Source organism: Oncorhynchus tshawytscha, linkage group LG05, assembly GCF_018296145.1.
Source record: "Oncorhynchus tshawytscha isolate Ot180627B linkage group LG05, Otsh_v2.0, whole genome shotgun sequence".
Classification (NCBI taxonomy): domain Eukaryota; kingdom Metazoa; phylum Chordata; class Actinopteri; order Salmoniformes; family Salmonidae; genus Oncorhynchus; species Oncorhynchus tshawytscha.
In genome coordinates, this window is record NC_056433.1 from 80,381,140 (window position 1) to 80,407,887 (window position 26,748).

Consider the following 26,748-nt stretch of genomic DNA (forward strand, 5'->3'; position numbering starts at 1 on the left):
GCCATCATAAGGAAACCATTCTCTTGGCTGCTGTTAGGCCAGCAAGCCAAATTATTCTTTGCTTGTATATTAGGTTCAGTCATCATTAAGCAGAGGCACATTGGAAAGACAATATTCTAGTATATACAGTATAGTTCAACATACTACAAATGTTTTATTTAATTTAACCTTTATTTAACCAGGTAGGCCAGTTGAGAACAAGTTCTCATTTCCAACTGCGACCTGGCCAAGATAAAGCAAAGCAGCGACAAAAACAACAACACAGAGTTACACATAAACAAACGTACAGTCAATAGCACAATAGAAAAATCTATGTACAGTGTATGCAAATGTAGAAGAGTAGGGAGGTAAGACAATAAATAGGCCATAGAGGTGAAATAATTACAATTTAGCATTAACACTGGAGAGATAGATGTGCCGATGATGATGTGCAAGTAGAGATATTGGGGTGCAAAAGAGCAAGAAGATAAATAACAATATGGGGATGAGGTAGTTGGGTGTGCTATTTACAGATTGGCTGTGTATATGTACAGTAATCGGTAAGCTGCTCTGACAGCTGATGCTTAAAGTTAGAGAGGGAGATATAAGACTCCAGCTTCAGTGATTATTGCAATTTGTTCCAGTCATTGGCAGCAGAATACTGGAAGGAAAGGCAGCCAAAGTAAGTGTTGGCTTTGGGGATGACCAGTGAAATATACCTGCTGGAGCGCGTGCTACTGGTGGGTGTTGCTATGGTGACCAGTGAGCTGAGATAAGATGGGGCTTTACCAAGCAAAGACTTAGAGATGACCTGGAGCCAGTGGGTTTGGCGATGAGTACGTAGTGAGGGCCAGCCAACGAGAGCATACAGGTCGCAGTGGTGGGTAGTATACAGGGCTTTGGTAACAAAACGGATGGCACTGTGAGAGACTACATCCAGTTTGCTGAGTAACACATTGTATCCTTTACACGTCTAAACAAACTTACATAACACCTTGTATCCTTTACACATGTCTAAACAATATTAGGTAACACATTGGTTCCTTCATATAGTACGTGATGACAGTCCATGGTGACATCTGCTTCATGGCCCACATGCCATCAGGCAACTCCAGTAGCTTTAATCCAGGGCTTGAGTTCAACGGTGGTGTAGCCGTATAAGAATAGCCTCCGGCAGAGGAACATCTGCATACAGTCTGGCCACACCCACCACTTCCTCCCGGCCTTTGACTGGGCCTTTCTGCTCTCTAGCTGCTTGTGGCTGGGGCCTCTTCCTGTCCTTCTTCCACTTCTTCTTGTTCTTCCTTGTTTCAGTGTTTCCAGAGTTCTGCTGAGAGACAGGTCATATTAACCAGGCTCAGTCACGACAGAAGTGCTGTCAGACTCATAAACCTTAAGCACCAACTGTTTGGGCCTCTTGCAGAAGAATTGTACTCTTGAAAATACATGGTTGTGGTGTTACCATTGTAAAAAATGTATTGAAGGGACGTAGGGCAACATGCCATTGTTGGTAAAGGTGTCAAACGATTGTAACATAAGTGTTTAGAGACACACTAGTGTGTTTTTAGGGATATTGGGGGACATTGGAAGCTTCTTTTGAGAGGAAAGATTAGTCAACTAAGTGAATGGGCTGGGGGCTGTGAAAAGTCTCAGGAGGGCAGTTCTTATACAGTATGAATTGTTGTGTATGGCACCTTTCAAATCGTTCTCATACACAATAACACAAAACCCCTGTAAACCTCACCCTGCCCATTGACTTTGACAGATCATTCTAGCCAATAGAAGCTCTTGGAGTTTTGGAGCCATGTTTTTGTATTGTGTTATGAGAATCTGCAGAGAGAAGAATGAGGTGGTTGTGTCATAACTGTTTTTGTTGTTGTTGTTTTTCAGTGTCCCTTGGTCTCTCTTTTGTCCCACAATCTTATTGTGCACCATAACCGCAAAGTGTGCCCCTTCCTCATGCTGGTGATCCCAAAATGCTGCCGCTTTAGGGTATTTTTCAGCAGAGCACTGTGGAAGGACTCCAGATTACCTGGATTACCTTTACAAAGAGAAAAGATAAAAAGAGAAAGGGGTGAGACTTGTTTGATGACATGGTCTGAAAGATGCTCTGTGATCCTCAGGCTACATCCAACCACCTGGAACCCCAAGCTCATTCCAGCTTGTTGTTTGGATAATTTTGATGTTTGTTATATATCGAACGAGCTTGGGGTTACAGGTGGTCATATCGAACGAGCTTGGGGTTACAGGTGGTCATATCGAACGAGCTTGGGGTTACAGGTTGTTGGATGTTGCCTGAAGACCAAAGCATATCTTTCAGACAATATAGTTCTGACAATATGCTGTAGCAGAGTCAGGGTGAAATTTCCCTTTAAGGCGTGACCAGGCCCTCTAGTGGCCTGGGCCTGTAATAGTAGGTTGTTTTCTCTTCAGCTGTGCTGAAATACTGTAGTAGTTAGCTATCCTGGCAGACACTGAGGTCCTTCTGCTACTGAGCAATATCTTTATCTTTCTAGGGATTTATAGCGTTATATTTTTCATGTGGCGTATATATATATATATATACACACACACACACACGTGGCAAAAGAAATTAGGTTATATTCAACCAAAAATAAAACCTTTTATAATACAAAGCAAAGGCTAAAGCAACACAATTGACAAATTCCTTGGAAAGAATCATTTCTGCATTCTCTTCATTAGCCCGTTGCAAGGGGTGATGACACAGCAGTCCAATTACTGCATGTCCATGTGTGGGAGGGCACTTCCCCCACCCAAAGCCTTTTTCTATTGAGCCTTTTCACAAAAACTGTGTGATATTTTCGGTGATTCTACCGCAATAGATTGAAATCAATATTTTTGAGTATTACAGGATTTTGGATCAGTCCCCCACTCTTCACTGCTCCCTGGGGGCTGGAACTCTGTAGACAAACATTAACTTTGGGATAGACACTGTTTATCTATGTTCTATTCCTTCTATTTTCACTGCATCTACCATTTGATCAACATGAAATCATCTCTGACTCTACTGTGTCTGGTGGTATGGGTGAATGTGGATGCTTCATCAGCTCAGACTGGTAAGGATGTGTTTTCCTTCACTTTCTCACATGCTTCTCGTGCCCACATTGGGTTAGTATCCACCAATTGCTCTGTAAGACTGACTAGACTACACAAAGTGAGCAAACGTAACTGATGTGTTTGCTATGCTACTTTTATCAAATGCTGCACAACTAATTCAAATCCAACTTTAATCTGTCACATGCGGCAAATACCTTACCGTGAAATGCTTACTTACGAGCCCTTAACCAACAATGCAGAGTTATGTGCTAAATACATTTAAGGAAAAATAAGTAGATAAGAAAACAATAAAGAGGCTATAAACAAGGGGTACCAGTACTGAGTCAATGTGTAGGGGTACGGGGTAGTTGAGGTAAGATAATATTTACATGTACTGTCGGTAGGGGTAAAGTGACGATGATAATAAACAGAGTAGCAGCAGAGTACGTGAACAGTGGGAAGGAATGTGTGCGTGATGAAAATATGCATATGTCTGTGTCCTTGTGTGTTGGAGTGTCATTGTAGTATGTGTGAGTGTGTGGTTATATTCCAGTCAGTTTACATTGAGCCTGTGCAAGAAAAATAAGTTTAAATAATAATAAAATAAGGGCTCAATACAAATAGTCTTGGTAGCCATTTCATTAACTGTTCAGTGGTCTTATGGCTTGGGGGTAGAAGCCGTTAACTTCTTCGGGATAGGGGCCGGTATTTTGACATCCGGATGAAAAGCGTGCCAAAAGTAAACTGCCTGCTACACAGGACCAGAAGCTAGGATATGCATATAATTGGTAGATTTGGATAGAAAACTAACGTTTCTAAAACTGTTAAAATTATATCTGCGAGTATAACACAACTTATTTGGCAGGCGAAACTTCGAGGACAAACCATCCAGGAATTGTTTTAGCTGAGTTCACTGTGTTTGTTTTCTATTGGTTTTCTATGGGAAACAAGATTTATGTGCCACGACTTCCGCCGAAGTCAGCTCCTCTCCTTGTTCGGGCGGCAATCGACATCACCGGCTTTCTAGCCATCGCCGCTCCATTTTTCATATGTCCATCCTCTGTTTCCCATCATGTTTTGTGTGTAATTGTTTTCATGTCATGTGGTGTTCGTTTACGCACTCTACTTTTATGTTCTGTTTTTTGAGTGTGTTTGTTTTACGTAGTGCTCTCGTTGTTGGAACTATAATAAAAGTGCACCTGTTCATTATACTCTGCTCTCCTGCATCTGACTTCGCCTCCAATACATCTTTTTACATTATGAGGCACCTGGTTTCAGTTCCTATGGCTTCCACTAGATGTCAACAGACTTTAGAAATTGGTTGATGTTTTTCCTTTTAGAAATGAAGAAGTATGGCTATTAAGAATGAGTGTCAAGCGAAGTGGACTCTCGTTTGGTGCACGCTACCTGTAGCTTGCTCCACTTTGATTTTTATCCGCTATTGAACACAATATATTCCGTCTCAAATTTTAATGATTATATACACATTTTGGGATAACTAAAGTTGGATTAGGAAAGTTGTTTGAAATGTTTGGATCAAATTTACAGGTAACTTATTAGATCATTTGTAGTCATGTTGGGAGAGTTGGAACCAGTGTTTTTCTGAATCAAACGCGTGAATAAATGGACATTTTAGGGATATAAAGAAGGAGTATATCGAACAAAAGGGCCATTTTGTGATGTTTCTGGGACATATTGGAGTGCCAACAGAAGAAGATCTTCAAAAGGTAAGGTATGAATTATATCGTTATTTCTGACTTTCGTGTCACACCTGCTTGGCTGAAATATGATTTTCATGTGTTTGTACGATGGGGTGCTGTCCTCAGATAATTGCATGGTTTGCTTTCACCGTAAAGCCTTTTTGAAATCTAACACAGTGGCTGGATTAACAAGATGTTAAGCTTTATTTTGGTGTATTGCACTTGTGATCTTATGAAAGTTAAATATTTCAAATAATTTAATTTGAATTCCACGCTCAGCAATTTCACCGGATGTTGTCGAAATGGGACGGTAGCGTCCACTAATCCACAAGAAGTTAAAGGAGCCTTTTGGTCCTAGACTTGTCGCTCCAGTACCGCTTGCCGTGTGGTAGCAGAGAGAACAGTCTTTGACTTGGGTGGCAGGAGTCATTGACAATTTTTAGGGCCTTCCTCTAACAGCAGCTGGTATAGAGGTCCTGGATGTCAGGGAGCTAAGCCCCAGTGATGTAGTAGGCCATACGTACTACCCTCTGTAGCACCTTGCGGTCAGATGCCTCGTAGTTGCCATACCAAGTGGTGATGAAACCGGTCAGGATGCTCTCGATGGAGCTGCTGTTTAACGTTTTTAAGGATCTGAGGCCCCATGCCAAATCTTTTCAGCCTCCAGAGCCCTACTCACAACTTTTTTTGTATGTTTGGACCATGATAGGTCCTTAGTGGTATGGACGCCAAGGAACTTGAAGCGCTCGACTTCCACTCCAGTCCCATGGATGTGAATGGGACGTGCTCGGCACTCCTTCTCCTGTAGTTCACAATAAGCGTGTTTGTCTTGCTCACATTGAGGTAGAGGTTGTTGTCCTGGCACCACACTGCCAGGTCTCTGACCTCCTTCCTGTAGGCTGTCTCATCATCGTCGGTGATCAGGCCTACCACCATGTGTCGTCGGCATACTTAATGATGGTGTTGGAGTTATGTGTGGCCACACAGTCTTGGGTGAATAGGCAGTACATGAGGGGACTAAGCACGCACCCCTGAGGGGGCCCATGTTGAGGGTCAGTGTGGCAGATGTGTTATTGCCTACCCTTACAACCTGGGGGCGAACCATCAGGAAGTCCAGGACCCAATCCCACAGGGAGGGTTGAGACCCAGGACCTTGAGCCAAATGATGAGCTTGGAGGGTACTATGGTGTTGAATGCTGAGCTGTAGTCAATGAACAGCATTCTTACATAGGTATTCCTTTTGTTCAGATGGGATAGGGCAGTGTGCAGTGTGATGGCGATTGCATCTTCTATGGACCTATTGGGGTGGTAAGGTGACAGGTAAGGTGGATGTGATATGATCCTTGACTAGTCTCTCAAAGCACTTCATGATGACAGAAGTAGGTGCTACTTCTGTCATTTAGTCATAGTCATTTAGTCATTTAGTTCAGTTACCTTTGCCTTCTTTGGTACAGGATCAATAGTGGCCATCTTGAAGCATGTTGGGACAGCAGACTGGGATAGGGAGAGATTGAATATGTCCGTAAATACATCAGCCAGCTGGTCAGCGCATGATCTGAAGACGAGGCTAGGGATGCCGTCTGGGCTGGCAGCCTTGCGAGGGATAACACATTTAAATGTCCTTGGGAGTAGGCAGCAGTGGTGGCACGGTGTTATCCTCTGTCATGACGCTGGCCTGGAGGTAGGTTTACGACAGTCATAAATACCTCTCCCCCCTTTTTCCTCTCTCTACCCTACTGATGGGACTATTGAAAATCCCTTGGTTAACATAGAGATTCTGGGAACATCAGTAGGTGGGGTGAAAGGAACCATATTTTGGCAATCCGTCCAGTTGAACATATGTGTTGGTACTTAATGAATATGATGTCAGTTCTGTTTTCATCTGAGACATTCTCATCAATGATAGGAAGACAAACTCTACAATGGAAAGTCTACACATTATAGTTATCAGATTCACATGGAATTGTTGTGCAATTCAAATGTTTAAATATAAAATGATTGGTGAAGAGATGAAATGTAATTTTAGCTTCCAAAATGAGAGATTTGGGTTTCATGAAGTTAGGGCTCTGCTCAATAAGTGGCCCGCCCCTGTGAAGAGACATGGGCTGTAGACTTTGAAACACACCCTTCTCCCGCCACAAAAATGTAACCTCCTGTTCCGGGTACATTAGGATGACGATCCGATGTCAGAAGTGTTCAGATAATAACTACAGAACGAAGCCAACCTCAGCGTGAGCTTTGATTGTGAATGGTATGAACTTTGAACTCTTATTCACGACAGAAGTGACACCTCCTAGCCATTGAGTTAGCAACAGCAGCTGCAAACGTGGGCTAGGAAAGAACAGACAGAGTATCCCATCTACCACACAACGACGTTACTACAACATATCCAATTTACCACCGGAGACATTCTTCAAAGGACAAAGGACTCTGTTGGGCAACACGGCCTTCCATCCACCACCAACCTACCGAAGCGCAGCTCAGAGTAAATATTTACTGCATTTTCCTTTTCCAAATGGGCGGTAATTTAAAATGCATAAGATTCTGTATTCACGATAGAGTAGCTGCCTACGGCCCGATAGAGACATCGCTTCTCCCTTTGTTCTCCAGTCACCCCGCTCTTTCACTCAAACCCAGCCCCCTTTCCTTTGGGCAACCAGCTGTCATATCTGTTCCGTCCACTAGGGACGTTTTCCTTTATGACATCATTTATAATCAAGGTATGATTCATTCGGTGTATGTGTAATTCTGTGTGATTAGTTAGGTATTTAGTAAATACATAATTAAACCCAATTTTGTATTGCTGATTCAACTTGTTAGCCAGGGTTTGTGAAGATAACCAAGAATTTACAACTTTCAGATGAGACTGAAATAAGGTGACGATTAATATTGACTGCTATTGACTGCTATTGATGTAAAATATTACTAGGTCTTTAAGAGTTTATACAGAAGACAAGGCTCTATAAATATTATTTCGTGGTGCCCCGACTTTCTAGTTAATTACATTTACATGATTAGCTCAATCAGGTAATACTAATTACAGAGAAAGGATTTTATAGAATAGCATGTCATATCACTTAATCCGGCATAGCCAAAGACACGACACCTCAAAGCGGAGAAAGAAGGTGTTTAGTTTGTCTGGAAGCAAGACGTGGGTGTCTGTGAAGTGGCTGGTTTTCTTTTTGTAGTCCGTGACTGTCTGTAGACCCAGCCACATACGTCTCGTGTCTGAGCCATTGAATTGCTGTCATGCTGAAACAGGAAAGGGCCTTCCCCAAACTGTTGCCACAAAGTTGGAAGCACAGAAAAGTCTAGAATGTAATTGTATGCTGTACCATTAAGATTCCCTTCACTGAAATAATGGGGCCTAGACCAAACCATGAAAAACAGCCCCAGATCATTAATCTTCCTCCACCAAACTTTAAAGTTGCCACTATGATTGGGGCAGGTAGAGTTATCCTGGCATCCGCCAAACCTAGATTCGTCCGTCAGACTACCAGATGGAGAAACGTTATTCATGACTCCAGAGAACGCATTTCCACTGCTCCAGAGTTCAATGGCGGTACATGGTGATCTTAGGCTTGTGAGCGGCTGCTCAGCCAAGGAAACACATTTCATGAAGCTCCCGACGAACAGTTCTTGTGCCGATGTTGCATCCAGAGGCAGTTTGTAACACGGTACTGAGTGTTGCAACCTAGCGCTTCATCACTTAGCGGTCCCGCTCTGTGAGCTTGTGTGGCCTACCACTTTGTGGCTGACCCGTTGTTGCTCCTAGATATTTCCACTTCTCAATAAGAGCACTTACAATTGACCGGGGCAGCTCTAGCAGGGCAGAAATTTGACGAGCTGACTCGTTGGAAAGGTGGTATCCTATGATGGTGCCACGTTAAAAGTCACTGAGCTCTTCATTAAGGCCATTCTACTGCCAATGTTTGTCTATGGAGATCGCATGGCTATGTGGACGATTTTATACACCTATCAGCAACAGGTGTTGCTGAAATAATCGAATCCACCAATTTGAAGCGGTGTCTACATACCTTTGTATATATAGTGTATTACAAACTGGGTCAGGGAGAGCTTGAAAATGTCAATGAAGACACTTGTCAGCTGGTCAGCTCTTGCTCTGAGTACGCGTCCTGGTAATCCGTCTGAATGTTAACCTGTTTAAAGGTCTTAGTCACGTCGGCAAAGGAGGGAGCGCGATCACACACTCATCCAGAACAGCTGGTGCGCTCATGCATTGTTCAGTGTTGCTTGCCTCAAATTGAACACACAAGCCATTTAACTCCTCTGGTAGGCTTAAGTCATTGGGCAGCTCATGGTTGGGTTTCTCTCTTTTGGGATAGGGGGCAGCATTTGCACTTTTGGATGAATAGCGTGCCCAGAGTGAACTGCCTCCTACTCTGTCCCAGATGCTAATATATGCATATTATTATTAGTATTGGATAGAAAACACTGAAGTTTCTAAAACTGTTTGAATGATGTCTGTGAGTATAACAGAATCAAATCAAATTTATTTCTATAGCCCTTTGTACATCAGCTGATATCTCAAAGTGCTGTACAGAAACCCAGCCTAAAACCCCAAACAGCAAGCAATGCAGGTGTAGAAGCACGGTGGCTAGGAAAAACTCCCTAGAAAGATCTAAACCTAGGAAGAAACCTAGAGAGGTACCATGCTATGAGGGGTGGCCAGTCTTCTTCTGGCTGTGCCAGGTGGAGATTATAACAGAACATGGCCAAGATGTTCAAATGTTCATAAATGACCAGCATGGTCAAATAATAATAATCATAGGCAGAACAGTTGAAACTGGAGCAGCAGCACTGCCGGCTGGACTGTGGACAGCAAGGAGTCATCATGCCAGGTAGTCCTGAGGCATGGTCCTAGGGCTCAGGTCCTCCGAGATCGAGAAAGAAAGAGAGAAGAGAGAATTAGAGAGAGCATACTTAAAATTTACACAGGACACCGGATAAGGAGAAGTACTCCAGGTATAACAAACCCCCGACAAACTACTGCAGCATAAATACTGGAGGCTGAGACAGAAGGGGTCAGGAGACACTGTGGCCCTATCCGATGATACCCCCGGACAGGGCCAAACAGGAAGGATATAATCCCACCCACTTTTCCAAACCACAGCCCCCACACCACTAGAGGGATATCGTCAACCACCAACTTACCATCCTGAGACAAGGCTGAGTATAGCCCACAAAGATCTCCACCGTGGCACAACCCAAGGGGGGGCACCAACCCAGACAGGAAGATCACATCAGTGACTCAACCCACTCAAGTGACGCACCCCTCCTAGGGACGGCATGAAAGAGCACCAGTAAGCCAGTGATTCAGCCCCTGTAATGGGGTTAGAGGCAGAGAATACCAGTGGAAAGAGGGGAACCGGCCAGGCAGAGACAGCAAGGGCGGTTTGTTGCTCCAGAACCTTTCCGTTCACCTTCACACTCCTGGGCCAGACTACACTCAATCATATGACCCACTGAAGAGATGAGAGACTCTTCAGTGGGTCAAGACTTCAAGGGGTGGCCAGTCCTCTTCTGGCTGTGCCGGGTGGAGATTATAACAGAACATGGCCAAGATGTTCAAATGTTCATAAATGACCAGCATGGTCGAATAATAATAAGGCAGAACAGTTGAAACTGGAGCAGCAGCACGGCCAGGTGGACTGGGGACAGCAAGGAGTCATCATGTCAGGTAGTCCTGGGGCATGGTCCTAGGGCTCAGGTCCTCCGAGAGAGAGAGAGAATTAGAGAACGCACACTTAGATTCACACAGGACACCGAATAGGACAGGAGAGGTACTCCAGATATAACAAACTGACCCTAGCCCCCCGACACATTAACTACTGCAGCATAAATACTGGAGGCTGAGACAGGAGGGGTCAGGAGACACTGTGGCCCCATCCGAGGACACCCCCAGACAGGGCCAAACAGGAAGGATATAACCCCAGTGACTCAGCCCCTGTAATAGGGTTAGAGGCAGAGAATCCCAGTGGGAAGAGGGGAACCGGCCAGGCAGAGACAGCAAGGGCGGTTCGTTGCTCCAGAGCCTTTCCGTTCACCTTCCCACTCCTGGGCCAGACTACACTCAATCATATGACCACTGAAGAGATAAGTCTTCAGTAAGGACTTAAAGGTTGAGACCGAGTTTGCTTCTCTCACATGGGTAGGCAGACCATTCCATAAAAATGGAGCTCTATAGGAGAAAGCCCTGCCTCCAGCTGTTTGCTTAGAAATTCTAGGGACAATTTGGAGGCCTGCGTCTTGTGACCGTAGCGTACGTGTAGGTATGTACGGCAGGACCAAATCATAGAGATAGGTAGGAGCAAGCCCATGTAATGCAGAACTAATATGGCAGGCAAAAAGCTGAGAAAAATCCAACCAGGAAGTGGCACATCTGAGCTTTTCAAAGCTTGGCCTACTGAATACACAGTGGGATATGGATAAAGTTGCACTTCCTACGGCTTCCACTAGAATACAACTGTCTTTAGAAACTTGAATGAGGATTCTACTACAAAGGAGGGGCTCATGAGACCTGTTTGAGTCAGTGGTCTGGCAGAGTGTCTCAGACGCGCGCTCCCGACAGAGTTACATCTCGTTCCAGTGCTTTTCTTCAGACATAGGAATTCTCCGGTTGGAACATTATTGATGTTTTATGTTAAAAACATCCTAAAGATTGATTCCATACATTGTTTGACATGTTTCTAAAGGACTGTAACGGAACTTTTCGAGTTTGTCTGGACGAAGTGCCTGCGCCTCATGAAGATGGATTACTGGGCTGAACACGCTAACAACAAGTGGTTATTTGGACATAAATGATGGACTTTATGGAACAAATCAGTCATTTGTCGTCAAACTGGGATTCCTGGGAGTGCCTTCTGATGATCATCAAAGGTAAGTGAATATTTATGGTGTTATGTCTGACTCCTGTTGACTCCAAAATGGCAGATATTTCTCTGGCTGGATTGGGCTCTGAGCTCCGTTCTCAGATTATGCTTTTTCCGTAAAGTTTTTAAAAAATCTGACACAGCGGTTGCATTAAGTCTCTGGGCAGCTCACGGCTGGGTTTCTCTTTCTAATCCGAGATAGTTTGCAAGCCCCTGCTATATCCAACGAGCGTCAGAGCCGGTGTAGTGGGATTCAATCTTAGTCCTGTATTGCTGCTTTGCCTGTATGATTGTCTGGCCAAGGTGGAGGCCTTTGGCAAAGGCTCACATAGCCTGGTAAACAGAACACATTGTCAATTGCTTGTTGGTTCAGGGACATCAGGTGTAGGGCAACCCAGCCCCTGAAGTCTCTTATCAACACTATGCAAAAGGCTTTATTGTCTTCTCAGGAATTCAGCATTCTCTGTGTTGATATCTCAAACCTCTATCTGCCTCACCTCAGAAGCAGGAACAACTCAAATAATTCAGATGTTATGAATTCACACAGGATGTTGGATTCATTGACCTTTTCTTTTGCTCCTGGCCTGTGCTGGTGAGATACAGCCTCGCTCTTTCTTTCTCTCTCTTTCTCATGATCTAGTGGTCATGGCACAAGCCATGGTCTCTCTGATCATGCCTAGAATAATACCTTGTAATGTCAATATTGCCTTCCTACTTGAGATTTATGCCTTGTATGTTAATTCATTCATTTCGCAACGTAATTAAATACTTGCCTTTTGATATAGATAATTCTCCGACATTTCTTTTTTTTAAATATATTTTTTTGAATTTTTACCCCATTTTTCTCCCCAATTTTGTAGTAGCTACTATCTTGTCTCATCGCTACAACTCCCGTACGGGCTCGGGAGAGACGAAGGTTGAAAGTCATGCGTCCTCCGATACACAATCCAACCAAGCCGCACTAATTCTTAACACAGCGCGCATCCAACCCGGAAGCCAGCCGCACCAATGTGTCGGAGGAAACACCGTCTACCTATCAACCTTGGTTAGCACGCACTGCGCCCGGCCCACAACAGGAGTCGCTGGTGCACGATGAGACAAGGACATCCCTACCGACCAAGCCCTCCCTAACCCGGACGACGCTAGGCCAATTGTGCGTCGCCCCACGGACCTCCCGGTCGCGGCCGGTTACGACAGAGCCTGGGCGCGAAACCAGGGACTCTGATGGCACAGCTGGCGCTGCAGTACAGCGCCCTTAACCACTGCGCCACCCTGAGGCCCAACCTTCCTTTTTTATTAAAAACAAAACAATATGTTTTAAGTGAGAATAGGCATTGGTCTGAAGTCGAAAAATAAAAGGAAATTCACATGAGCACAACAATGCTTATTCCACCCATGCTCTACCAAGTTTTTCCAGCACACAACCTTGACCTATTACAGTAGCTTTGTTGGTAATGTACATCAAACTATGTATAGGTAGGTTGCTTAGGATTCAAACCTTGTCAAACAGCCTAATTCATACTCAACTATATATTGACATTTGAAGTCAGCAGGGTAACTCATCTCTTTATCTTTAATAAGCACACTACTAACAGCACACTCCTTCTGCTCACCTGACTTAGAATTCCTCACAATCAAACGTCGACCGCATTATCTACCAAGGGAATTCTCTTCGATTATAATCACAGCCCTATATAAGGCCCTCCCCCGCCCTCCTTTCAGAAAAGCTGACCACGACTCCATTTTGTTGCTTCCTGCCTACAGACAGAAACTAAAACAAGAAGCTCCCGCACTCAGGTCTGTTCAACGCTGGTCCGACCAATCTGATTCCACGCTTCAAGACTGCTTCGGTCACGTGGACTGGGATATGTTCCGCATTGCGTCAAACAACAACATTGACGAATACGCTGATTCCGTGAGAGAGTTCATTAGAAAGTGCATTGATGATGTCGTTCCCATAGCAACGATTAAAACATTCCCAAACCAGAAACCGAGGATTGATGGCAGCATTCGCATGAAACTGAAAGCACAAACCACTGCTTTTAACCAGGGAAAGGTGACCGGAAACATGACCGAATACAAACAGTGTAGCTATTCCCTCCGCAAGGCAATCAAACAAGCTAAGCGTCAGTATAGAGACAAAGTAGAGTCACAATTCAACGGCTCAGAAACAAGAGGTGTGTGGCAGGGTCTACAGTCAATCACGGATTACAAAAAGAAAACCAGCCCCGTCACGGACCAGGATGTCTTGCTCCCAGGCAGACTAAATAACTTTTTTGCCCGCTTTGAGGACAATACAGTGCCACTGACACGGCACGTGACCAAAACCTGCAGACTCTCCTTCACTGTAGCCGTGAGGAAAACATTTAAACATGTTAACCCTCGCAAGGCTGCAGGCCCAGACGGCATCCCCAGCCACGTCCTCAGAGCATGTGCAGACCAGCTGGCTGGTGTGTTTACGGACATATTCAATCAATCCTAATCCCAGTCTGCTGTCCCCACATGCTTCAAGAGGACCACCATTGTCCCTGTTCCCAAGAAAGCTAACTGAGCTAAACGACTACCGCCCCGTAGCACTCACTTCCGTCATCATGAAGTGATTTGAGAGACTAGTCAAGGACCATATCACCTCCACCCTACCTGACACCCTAGACCCAAGAGGAATACCTATGTGAGAATGCTGTTCATCGACTCCAGCTCAGCATTTAACACCATAGTACCCTCCAAACTCGTCATCAAGCTCGAGACCCTGGGTCTCGACCCCGCCCTGTGCAACTGGACTTCCTGATGGGCCGCCCCCAGGTGGTGAGGGTAGGTAGCAACATCTCCACCCCGCTGATCCTCAACACTGGGGCCCCACAAGGGTGCGTTCTGAGCCCTCTCCTGTACTCCGTGTTCGCCCATGACTGCGTGGCCATGCACGCCTCCAACTCAATCATCAAGTTTGCAGACGACACTACAATGGTAGGCTTGATTACCAACAACGACGAGACAGCCTACAGGGAGGAGGTGAGGGCCCTTGTAGGGTGGTGTCAGCAAAATAACCTGACACTCAACGTCAACAAAAAAAAAGGAGATGATTGTGGACTTCGGGAAACAGCAGAGGGAGCACCCCCCTATCCACATCGATGGGACAGTAGTGGAGAGGGTAGTAAGTTAAGTTCCTCGGCGTACACATCACGGACAAACTGATTGGTCCACCCACACAGACAGCATCGTGAAGAAGGCGCAGCAGCGCCTCTTCAACCTCAGGAGGCTGAAGAAATTCGGCTTGTCACCAAAAGCACTCAAACTTCTACAGGTGCATAATCGAGAGCATCCTGTCGTGCTGTATCACCGCCTGGTACGGCAACTGCTCCGCCCACAACCGTAAGGCTCTCCAAAGGATAGTGAGGTCTGCACAACGCATCAACGGGGGCAAACTACTTGCCCTCCAGGACACCTACACCACCTGATGTCACAGGAAGGCCATAAAGATCATCAAGGACAACAACCACCCTAGCCACTGACTGTTCACCCCGCTATCATCCAGAAGGCGAGGTCAGTATGGGTGCATCAAAGCAGGGACCGAGAGACTGAAAAACAGCTTCTATCTCAAGGCCATCAGACTGTTTAACAGCCACCACTAACATTGAGTGGCTGCTGCCAACACACTGACTCAACTCCAGCCACTTTAATAATGGGAATTGATGGAAATTGATTTAAGATATATCACTAGCCACTTTAAACAATGCTACTTAATATAATGTTTACATACCCTACATTACTCATCTCATATGGACAGTGGGGCAAAAAAGTATTTAGTCAGCCACCAATTGTGCAATTTCTCCAACTTAAAAAGATGAGAGGCCTGTAATTTTCATCATAGGTACACTTCAACTATGACAGACAAAATTAGGAAAAAAAATCAGAAAATCACATTGTAGGATTTTTAATGAATTTATTTGCAAATTATGGTGGAAAAAAAAGTATTTGGTCAATAACAAAAGTTTCTCAATACTTTGTTACATACCCTTTGTTGGCAATGACAGAGGTCAAACTTTTTCTGTAAGTCTTCACAAGGTTTTCACACACTGTTGCTGGTATTTTGCCCCATTCCTCCATGCAGATCTCCTCTAGAGCAGTGATGTTTTGGGGCTGTTGCTGGGCAACACAGACTTTCAACTCCCTCCAAATATTTTCTATGGGGTTGAGATCTGGAGACTGGCTAGGCCACTCCAGGACCTTGAAATGCTTCTTACGAAGCCACTCCTTCGTTGCCCGGGCAGTGTGTTTGGGATCATTGTCACGCTGAAAGACCCAGCCACGTTTCATCTTCAATGCCGTTGCTGATGGAAGGAGATTTTCACTCAAAATTTCACCATACATGGCCCCATTCATTCTTTCCTTTACACGGATCAGTCGTCCTGGTCCCTTTGCAGAAAAACAGCCCCAAAGCATGATGTTTCCACCCCCATGCTTCACAGTAGGTATGGTGTTCTTTGGATGCAACTCAGCATTCTTTATCCTCCAAACACGACGAGTTGAGTTTTTACCAAAAAGTTATATTTTGGTTTCATCTGACCATGTGACATTCTCCCAATCTTCTTTTGGATCATGCAAATGCTCTCTAGCAAACTTCAGATGGGCCTGAACATGTACTGGCTTAAGCAGGGGGACACGTCTGGCACTGCAGGATTTGAGTCCCTGGCGGCGTAGTGTGTTACTGATGGTAGGCTTTGTTACTTTGGTCCCAGCTCTCTGCAGGTCATTCACTAGGTCCCCCCAGGTGGTTCTGGGATTTTTGCTCACCGTTCTTGTGATCATTTTGACCCCACGGGGTGAGATCTTGCGTGGAGCCCCAGATCGAGGGAGATTATCAGTGGTCTTGTATGTCTTCCATTTCCTAATAATTGCTACCACAGTTGATTCCTTCAAACCAAGCTGCTTACCTATTGCAGATTCAGTCTTCCCAGCCTGGTGCAGGTCTACAATTTTGTTTCTGGTGTCCTTTGACAGCTCATTGGTCTTGGCCATAGTGGAGTTTGGAGTGTGACAGTTTGAGGTTGTGGACAGGTGTCTTTTATACTGATAACAAGTTCAAACAGGTGCCATTAATACAGGTAACGAGTGGAGGACAGAGGAGCCTCTTGAAGAAGAAGTTAGAGGTCTGTGAGAGCCATAAATCCTGCTTGTTTGTAGGTGACCAAATACTTATTTTCCACCATAATTTGCAAATGAATTCATCAAAAATCCTACAATGTGACTTTCTGGATTTTTTCTTCTCATTTTGTCTGTCATAGTTGAAGTGTTCCTATGATGAAAATTACAGGCCTCTCTCATCTTTTTAAGTGGGAGAACTTGTACAATTGGTGGCTGACTAAATACTTTTTTGCCCCACTGTATATGTATATACTGTACCCTATATCATCTACTGCGTCTTTATGTAATACACGTATCACTAGCCACTTTAAACTATGCCACTTTGTTTAAACCACCATACATTACTCATCACATATGTATATACTGTACTCGATACCATCTACTGCATCTTGCCTATGCCGTTCTGTAACATCACTCATTCATATATCTTTATGTACATATTCTTTATCCCTTTACACTTGTGTGTATAAGGTAGTAGTTTTGGAAATGTTAGGTTAGATAGTTGGTTATTACTGCATTGTCGGAACTAGAAGCACAAGCATTTCGCTACACTCGCATTAACATCTGCTAACCATGTGTATGTGACAAATAAATTTGATTTGATTTTGATAACATAATGTGTTTCTATCCTTTTTTGTCTCCAAAATACAGAAGTGAAATGTAATGTATCATTGCCACCAACAAGAGGAACCAGTTACACACCTGCTGACAGAAATCTGTTCTTGCCTGATGAACGTGTAACGGTGACCTGTGACTCAGGATTCTGGAACTTTTTCTCACGTCAGACTGAAAATACAATAACATGCAAAGAGGACGGAAAGTGGTCATCTTCTACAACAGATTGTGAACGTATGTTCATACTGGAGAGTATATTGTATTATGATATATTGAGAGTGTATTGGGGTTTATACAGGTGAATCACTGTGTATTACTGTACAGGTTTGATTCATGCTGACACTAAATATCTCTATCATTGTAGGGATAACATGTGGTGATCCACGTGACTCTCTTGTGAGTTCTCCCTACTACTGGCAGCGGGGTCAATTGAGAGGAGCTCACTCTGTTCAGTGCTTTTATCAAACTGACAGCTTGGCCAAAATGTAATGATATGGAAATGCTTTGTAGAACAGGTCCTCTAAGTGCGCTGTTAACTGAACGATGTGTCACAATGCGTTCTGTAATGTTTCCTGCCATTGTTTCTCCCAGAAATAAAGAGAGCATGCATCCATGTTGAGGGTATAAGGAGGTATAGACAGTGTAATCACTGTGTATTACTGTACTGGTATGATTCATGCTAATACTAAACATCTCTATCATTGTAGGGATAACATGTGGTGACCACGTGACCCTCTTGTGAGTTCTCCCTACCGCTGGCAGCGGAGTCAATTGGGAGGAACTCAGCGTTACAACTGTAGAACCGGATTTAAAACCATTGTGTCACATTGTGTTCTATAATGTTTCATGTCAATGTTTCCCCCAGAAATAGAGGGAGCATGTATCAACCCAACTGTGATGAATGGATTCCTAGTTCAGTCAAATGAGAGGAATGTTGATCCCAGGAAAAGCAAGATATACTTTTCCTGCAATGAAGGGTTCAAACCCTCTACCGGGGGTTGGTGGGGTGAAGCCACATGTACTGAGGGAACATGGTCTGGAATAGTAGAGTGTATTGGTAAGAAAACAGATCCTCTAGAAATGACCTCTTTACAAAGTAGATCAAGAACAGTAGAATGCATTTCCCTCTGACTTGGCTATATTGGTCTGAAACTCAATCTCAATGCTCTTTCTCTCTAGATAAATCACAATGTGGCAGAATCCCTGTCATTCCCAACACAAGAAAGGTACCTCACAGTGAAGTCTATAACAATGAACAAACTGTTACTATTGATTGCAAAGTTGGATACACATCTGAAACTAAGACTATAAAATGTAAGGATGGAGAATGGCAAACACCGTTACCAGCTTGTAGACGTGAGTAGTTGTTAATAGTTTTGTTCATTTAAAACAATCACTTGATTTTAATTGTATACAGTGGCCAGTCATCCTTCAATGTATGTTTACTATATGTTGGAATAGTTTGGGGGAAAGGACCCAGAAGCCCATATGATATCATGTAATTACATAGATAGTAGTTCTGTGTCTGTACTGTGTATGTTTTCTACCCACTAATCTTTCAGCAATATTTTCTTCTCTTGAAGCGCAAGGCGTTCCATGTGATCCTCCACCTAAAGTTGAAAATGCAATTGTTAAAATCCCGTATAAAAATAAATATATAAAGGGATTTGAAGTGAATTATGAATGTCGCAAGTCCTTTGAAATAGAGGGACATAAAAAACTTACTTGTGAAAATGGGAGTTGGACAACTCCACCACCAACATGCAAACGTAAGTATTAATAACGGTTTGAAACTGATGCAGTAATTCAGTTTAGAGTTACTCTACTATGAACAGCACCTATTCAAACAGGGAAAAAATGATATCTAAATGTTCATTGAGATGAAAAATTCTGTATCACATAACACCATTATTCTCTCATACAATCCGGGGTACTTGTTTAGGCATTGCTTGGTTTTACAGAAATATACATCTCTGATTTATATTTTCTCAATATGTCCCTAATGTGTCCACTTTGAGATAGTTGCTGTTGTTTTTTGCTATAATTCATTATAGTCTAGTATTCCTTGATATGATCATGGATGAGTTTCAGTGCATATTTATATCCTTCCTGTTTGGCCCTGTCCGGGGGTGTCCTCGGATGGGGCCACAGTGTCTCCTGACCCCTCCTGTCTCAGCCTCCAGTATTTATGCTGCAGTAGTTTATGTGTCGGGGGGCTGGGGTCAGTTTGTTATATCTGGAGTACTTCTCCTGTCCTATTTGGTGTCCTGTGTGAATCTAAGTGTGCGTTCTCTAATTCTCTCTTTCTCTCTTTCTTTCTCTCTCTCGGAGGACCTGAGCCCTAGGACCATGCCCCAGGACTACCTGACATGATGACTCCTTGCTGTCCCCAGTCCACCTGGCCATGCTGCTGTTCCAGTTTCAACTGACCTGAGCCCTAGGACCATGCCCCAGGACTACCTGACATGATGACTCCTTGCTGTCCCCAGTCCACCTGGCCATGCTGCTGCTCCAGTTTCAACTTCCACCTGACTGTGCTGCTGCTCCAGTTTCAACTGTTCTGCCTTATTATTATTCGACCATGCTGGTCATTTATGAACATTTGAACATCTTGGCCATGTTCTGTTATAATCTCCACCCGGCACAGCCAGAAGAGGACTGGCCACCCCACATAGCCTGGTTCCTCTCTAGGTTTCTTCCTAGGTTTTGGCCTTTCTAGGGAGTTTTTCCTAGCCACCGTGCTTCTACACCTGCATTGCTTGCTGTTTGGGGTTTTAGGCTGGGTTTCTGTACAGCACTTTGAGATATCAGCTGATGTACGAAGGGCTATAGAAATAAATTTGATTTGATTTGATTTGATATTTACAGTATATATCACAAATTGCCCCAGTTACATTCTCTGAATATACTGTACATTGGCCCTTGACTATGGTTCTAACCACACAGTCATTCTCTGCCACTTTTGTGCCTCTGGTATTTGACTGTAATTTGAGAATTCAAACATGCTGTGCTTCACCTACAGAGTACTGTGGTAAGCCTGAGGGCACAGGGAGGAGAATGGAGATTCCTGACCAAGTGCTGGAGAGATACAAAAATGGGAACCAAATAGACTATACATGCATTAGCCCATACAAAGACCCCGGAGGAAAAGCAACTTGCAAGAATGGAGAATGGCACATGCCAGTTGAGTGTAACGGTAAGTCTTAAGTCTATGGTACTGTATTATCATGGTACTGTACTGTATTATCATGGTACTGTATCATCATGGTACTGTACTGTATTATCATGATACGGTATTATAATGGTATTCTATTATCATGGTACAGTATTATCATGGAATTGTATTATCATAATAGTGTATCATGGTACTGTATTATAATAATATCCCTTCTATTATCATGGTACTGTATTATCATCGTATTCTATAATCATGGTATTGTATTATCATGGTACTGGATTATGTTACTGAATCATGGTGCTGTATTTTCACGGTACTGTATTATCATGGTACTGTATTTTCATGGTATTGTATTATGATTTCTATCTATTCCCTGTTTAATCTAGCAAGCTGTCCTGATCCTCCTCCCATTACTAATGGAGATTTCACAAAGGAAAAGAGAGATGTTGAAGGTGTAATTACAGAGGTGTCCTACCAATGCAGCAGACAGTATACACTGAGTTTCACAGGCAGCATCAGATGTCTGAATGGAAAATGGCCGAGTCCTCCAAAGTGTTTACGTAAGTACATTATTTTCAACTGGTCTGAACATGGTGTTATATCTACATGTCAAGTGTATATACATGTATGAATATGTACTGCACACTAAGTTAATGAAAAAATGACTGGGTTTCATATCCATCAGGGCCTTGTGAGATTTCCACTTTTGATGCAGAGTACAATCTACAGAATTTACCCAAGAAAGATTATAGTGCGCACGGTGAAAAAAAGACTCTTCATTGCAAAGAGGGATATTACCATAAATTGAAACGTTATTCACCATGGAATATAGAAGAAATTGAGGTGAAGTGTGATGATGGAGAGTTACAGTATGGAGAACACATACCTATATGTAAGTTCATGTCATGTAAAGGAACACCCATCAGTGTAAGATAGTCATTCTCTCAACATTAAGAGTTTAACATCATCTAATATATGGAATGCATAAGTCCAGGATGCCCTGTGAGCTATCTACTGTAGATTAATACAATAGAAATGGATAGTATTTTCTCATTTTGATCTAAACCTTTTTCTTGAAAATCAATCCACCTGTTTGATCATATTCATTGAGGCCACTATGTGTAACCTTCTGACTGTATAACCAAAATTATTTGTTCTTTGATTTTTAGGTAGCCATCGTTATTCATAGGTAGATGATGAACATAATGGGTAAGTTAAATTAACCAGGAGAATGGCATGTCTTATAATCACACAAACCTGTAGTAGGAGTGAAGGCAGAGGAAATGTCTGAAGTCAAGTATTATAAACAGTACTATGAACAGTATTATACACAGCATTATAAACAGTATTATGAACAGCATGTTTTGGCTTATCAGTGAAGTATAACAGAAACATGTTGGAGTATAACATCACATCAAGCAGGAATCATTTATCTAATCATTGACACACAGATAAAAGGTCACATGGTTAAACACTGTCTAATATCCACTATAATAGTAGTGATCAGCAGAATTACTTCACAGACTGATCTATAATAGTAGTCATCAGCAGAATTACTCCACATCTGATCTATAATAGTAGTGATCAGCAGAATTCATCCACAGACTCTGATCTATAATCGTAATGATCAGCCAGATTGCTCCACAGAATCTGATATATAATAGTAATGATCAGCCAGAATGCTCCACAGGCTCTGATCGATAATAGTAATGATCAGCAAAATTACTCCACAGACTCTGATCTATAATAGTAATGATCAGCCGTATTGCTCCACAGACACTGATCTATAATAGTAATGATCAGCCAGATTGCTCCACAGACTCTGATCTATAATAGTAGTGATCAGCCAGAATGCTCCACAGACTCTGATCGATAATAGTAATGATCAGCAGTATTACTCCACAGACTCTGATCTATAATAGTAATGATCAGCCGTATTGCTCCACAGACTCTGATCTATAATAGTGATCAGCCAGATTACTCCACAGACTCTGATCTAGAATAGTGATCAGCCAGATTACCCCACAGACTCTGATCTATAATAGTAATGATCAGCCAGATTGCTCCACAGACTCTGATCTATAATAGTAGTGATCAGCCGGATTGCTCCACAGACTCTGATCTATAATAGTAATGATCAGCCGTATTGCTCCACAGACTCTGATCTATAATAGTGATCAGCCAGATTACTCCACAGACTCTGATCTAGAATAGTGATCAGCCAGATTACCCCACAGACTCTGATCTATAATAGTAATGATCAGCCAGATTGCTCCACAGACTCTGATCTATAATAGTAATGATCAGCCAGATTGCTCCACAGACTCTGATCTATAATAGTAATGATCAGCCAGATTGCTCCACAGACTCTGATCTATAATAGTAGTGATCAGCCAGAATGCTCCACAGACTCTGATCGATAATAGTAATGATCAGCAGTATTACTCCACAGACTCTGATCTATAATAGTAATGATCAGCCGTATTGCTCCACAGACTCTGATCTAGAATAGTGATCAGCCAGATTACTCCACAGACTCTGATCTAGTAATGATAGTGATCAGACTCTGATCAGATTACCCACAGACAGACTCTGATCTAGAATAGTAATGATCAGCCAGATTACTCCACAGATTGATCTCCACAGACTCTGATCTATAATAGTAATGATCAGCCGGATTGCTCCACAGACTCTGATCTATAATAGTGATCAGCCAGATTACTCCACAGACTCTGATCTAGAATAGTAATGATCAGCCAGATTACTCCACAGACTCTGATCTATAATAGTAATGATCAGCCGGATTGCTCCACAGACTCTGATCTATAATAGTAATGATCAGCCGTATTGCTCCACAGACTCTGATCTATAATAGTGATCAGCCAGATTACTCCACAGACTCTGATCTAGAATAGTAATGATCAGCCAGATTACTCCACAGACTCTGATCTATAATTGTAATGATCAGCCGGATTGCTCCACCGACTCTGATCTATACTAGTAATGATCAGCCGGATTGCTCCACAGACTCTGATCTATAATAGTAATGATCAGCCAGATTGCTCCACAGACTCTGATCTATAATAGTAATGATCAGCCGGATTGCTCCACAGACTCTGATCTATAATAGTAATGATCAGCAGTATTACTCCTCAGATTCTCCTCTATAGTAGTCGTGATCAGCAGTATTACTCCTCAGATTCTCCTCTATAGTAGTCGTGATCAGCAGTATTACTCCTCAGATTCTCCTCTGTAGTAGTCGTGATCAGCAGTATTACTCAACTGACTGATTATCTTGTCATGTGATTTCATTCCTACAGAGTCATGATGTTCCCTCCATCAACTTCAAGAATCCATACAAAGCCGCCTTTTTATGCAAGGAGAAGACCCATTTGCTTTTGTGGTGTCTGTCGCTTGTTTAATTTAGATTTAGAAGAAATGTGAGCCATCCAGTAATGGAATACATGTGTCTTTTCAACATTTGACATTGTATCATCATTGAAACAAAATAACCGTATCTTTCATATCATATCAGTCTCAGCTTCACTATAATAACAGTACAGCTATCTAAAGCTAGACTAAAATGGTACATTTGTTGTATTAGTACAAAGTGATGTGATTGTGTGAATATCCTTCTATCAAGTTTATAAATTGCCTGGCTGGGCTGATGAGGCAGTGGATTGCGCAGTCAGTTGGAACAGAGTAAATAGGCATTTTAACATCATAGATTTAGCCGGTGGTAGCTTGTGGAATAGGCACCGGCTGGAATGCGGTCTTAACCAATCAGCATTCAGGATTAGACCGACACGCTCTATAATGTGTGAATATTCTCCTGTATCTCCCAGCTGTGTGATTCATTACCTCAAGGTGTAATATAAGTGAACAACTGTTATGATTGTAATTGACCTTATCAAGACAATAAAGCTGTGGAAAAGAGATGACACGTTGTCTCCATGAGTCTTTACAAGGCTACAGTACAACAGAATAAGATTTACAGATGTTAACCTAACAAATGCACATTAAAGCTGACAAACTATTTCTCAGGTCAGTATCACTTGTCATTGGCCACACCAGATACTGAATGTTACTTTTGATTTTGACCCCCCTTTGTTCACAGACACATTATTCCATTTTTGTTAGTCACATGTCTGTAGAATTTGTTCAGTTTATATCTCAGTTGTTGAATCTTGTTATGTTCATACAAATATTTACACGTTAAGTTTGCTGAAAACAAACGCAGTGGACAGTGAGAGGACGTTTCTTTTTTTGCTGAGTTTATATTCCTGAAGTCCTGTCAAAAACATAAGTGAATATGGAATTGAAGGCAGAAATTGTCATCATTTTCCCTGCGTATCAGAAGAGTAATGTGCTGTTTCCCTATGATGGTGTACAATAGTATCTAAACGTAGCAAAGTAAACACATCAGTTACGTTTGCTCACTTTGTACAGTCTAGTCAGTGTCTTACAGAGCAATTGGTGGATACTAATACAATGTGGGCACTACAAGCATGTGAGAAAGTGAAGGAAAACACATCCTTACCAGTCTGAGCTGATGAAGCATCCACATTCACCCATACCACCAGACACAGCAGAGTCAGAGATGATTTCATGTTGATCAAATGGTAGATGCAGTAAAAATGGAAGGAGTAGAACATAAATAAACAGTTCATGTTAATGTTTGTCTACAGAGTTCCAGCCCCCAGGGAGCACTGAAGAGAACCACTGTCCAGGGGGACTGACGCAAAATACTGGAAAACTCCAATATATAGAATTTAATCAAACCTTCACTGCGGTAAAAACACAGGTATAACTTTAGTGAATGATATCATAAATAGGACTGGTGGAGTTATGTCACACATGCAGCTAACACAGACATATGGAAATGTCTGCTCCACCCAAAATTACAACCAATTAATTGCAGCATTACAACAAAAATGGAAGAGGCAAGTAGAAGGGGAAAAAATGAAGGAACTTGTATGTCGGCCCTGTATTAAAGAACATAAATGGTTAAAGAAAAGTGTGATAACTAAAAGCATATACCAATTTCTTTAAGGACCAAAAATGGACAGCTGTGCCATATAAATTGCAAAATAGTTGTGAAGAGATGTTCGATGTACCCATTCCATGGCACATGGTTTATGAATTGATACGCAAAACAACGCCGGATTCAAAACTTCACATTTTTCAAATTAAATTACGATACAAAATTCTTACAACAAATAAAATGTTATATATATGGGGGATACAATCTTCCAAGCTCTGCAGATTCTGCTGCTTGGAGGCAGAGTCATTAGATCATGTATTTTGGTATTGTCCATATGTAGCTCGTGTTTGGTCACAGGTCCAGGAATGGCTGAAGAATTGCAATATTTGCCTTGAACTAATGCTGCAGATAGCAATACCGGGTGATTTGAAAAGCCATAGTCAGTCAATCAATAATATAATAATTATATTAGCAAACATGTTTATTTTTAATGTACAATCTGTAGAAGCTATGAGAATAGAAAGGTTCACTACTTTTGTGAAGCATCACAGCATAGTAAAATATATGGCAAATACAAATCCAAAATGGATGATGTTGAGAGATAGATGGGAGGGGTTGAATGGAGCTGAAGGGTGGGACTTATAACATGATAGCCAATGTAAAACATTCGAGGTCTGTAAAATGGATAGAGGTTCATAAATTTGTGAAATAGCACAGTTACAAATAGAAATCAAACTGGATGGACATCAGAAATAGAGGAAGGACTAAAAACAAAATATAACTATTGTTAAAGATTGTGTCTGTAAAATGTGTATGATATGTATAAACTGAAGGTAGAAGCCTAACTTTATTAGTTTACTCCAATTGGGGGAAGGGTGGTAGGGTTTGCAAGGAATAATAAACATATATTCTTTAAAAAGTATGTATATCTATATAGGTATGTGTATGTACAGTGGGGAGAACAAGTATTTGATACACTGCCAATTTTGCTGGTTTTCCTACTTACAAAGCATGTAGAGGTCTGTAATTTTTATCATAGGTACACTTCAACTGTGAGAGACGGAATCTAAAACAAAAATCCAGAAAATCACATTGTATGATTTTTAAGTAATTAATTAGCATTTTATTGCATGACATAAGTATTTGATCACCTACCAACCAGTAAGAATTCTGGCTCTCACAAACCTGTTAGTTTTTCTT

At 42.4% G+C, this 26,748-nt stretch overlaps 1 protein-coding gene across 6 annotated transcripts; it reads left to right on the forward strand.

Annotated features, from left to right (window-relative positions):
* The first annotated feature begins 2,824 nt into the window (after window positions 1–2,824).
* LOC112240699 (coagulation factor XIII B chain-like) lies at window positions 2,825–24,607 on the forward strand. Of its 6 annotated transcripts, none has more exons than XM_042322458.1 (10): window positions 2,870–3,056; window positions 17,423–17,620; window positions 18,252–18,443; window positions 18,566–18,742; window positions 18,970–19,155; window positions 20,409–20,582; window positions 20,951–21,124; window positions 21,250–21,456; window positions 21,734–21,773; window positions 23,885–24,607. In XM_042322458.1, the coding sequence occupies exons 1-9, from the start codon at window positions 2,942–2,944 to the stop codon at window positions 21,751–21,753; spliced, it is 1,443 nt and encodes a 480-aa protein (XP_042178392.1). In that variant the 5' UTR covers window positions 2,870–2,941; the 3' UTR covers window positions 21,754–21,773; window positions 23,885–24,607. The 6 variants fall into 6 exon arrangements, 5 of the variants coding, with proteins under 5 accessions (XP_042178395.1, XP_042178392.1, XP_042178394.1 ...); XM_042322459.1 differs by having other exon boundaries at window positions 2,871–3,056; window positions 18,976–19,155; XM_042322460.1 differs by lacking the exon at window positions 20,409–20,582.
* Window positions 24,608–26,748: the final 2,141 nt, after the last annotated feature.

Coding starts and splice junctions, on each gene's coding strand:
- LOC112240699 (XM_042322458.1), top strand. CDS start 2,942: ATGTTCTATTCCTTCTATTTTCACTGCATCTACCATTTGATCAACATG. Junction 19,156..20,408: donor TCCACCACCAACATGCAAAC/GTAAGTATTAAT, acceptor CTTCACCTACAG/AGTACTGTGGTAAGCCTGAG. Junction 20,583..20,950: donor CATGCCAGTTGAGTGTAACG/GTAAGTCTTAAG, acceptor TGTTTAATCTAG/CAAGCTGTCCTGATCCTCCT.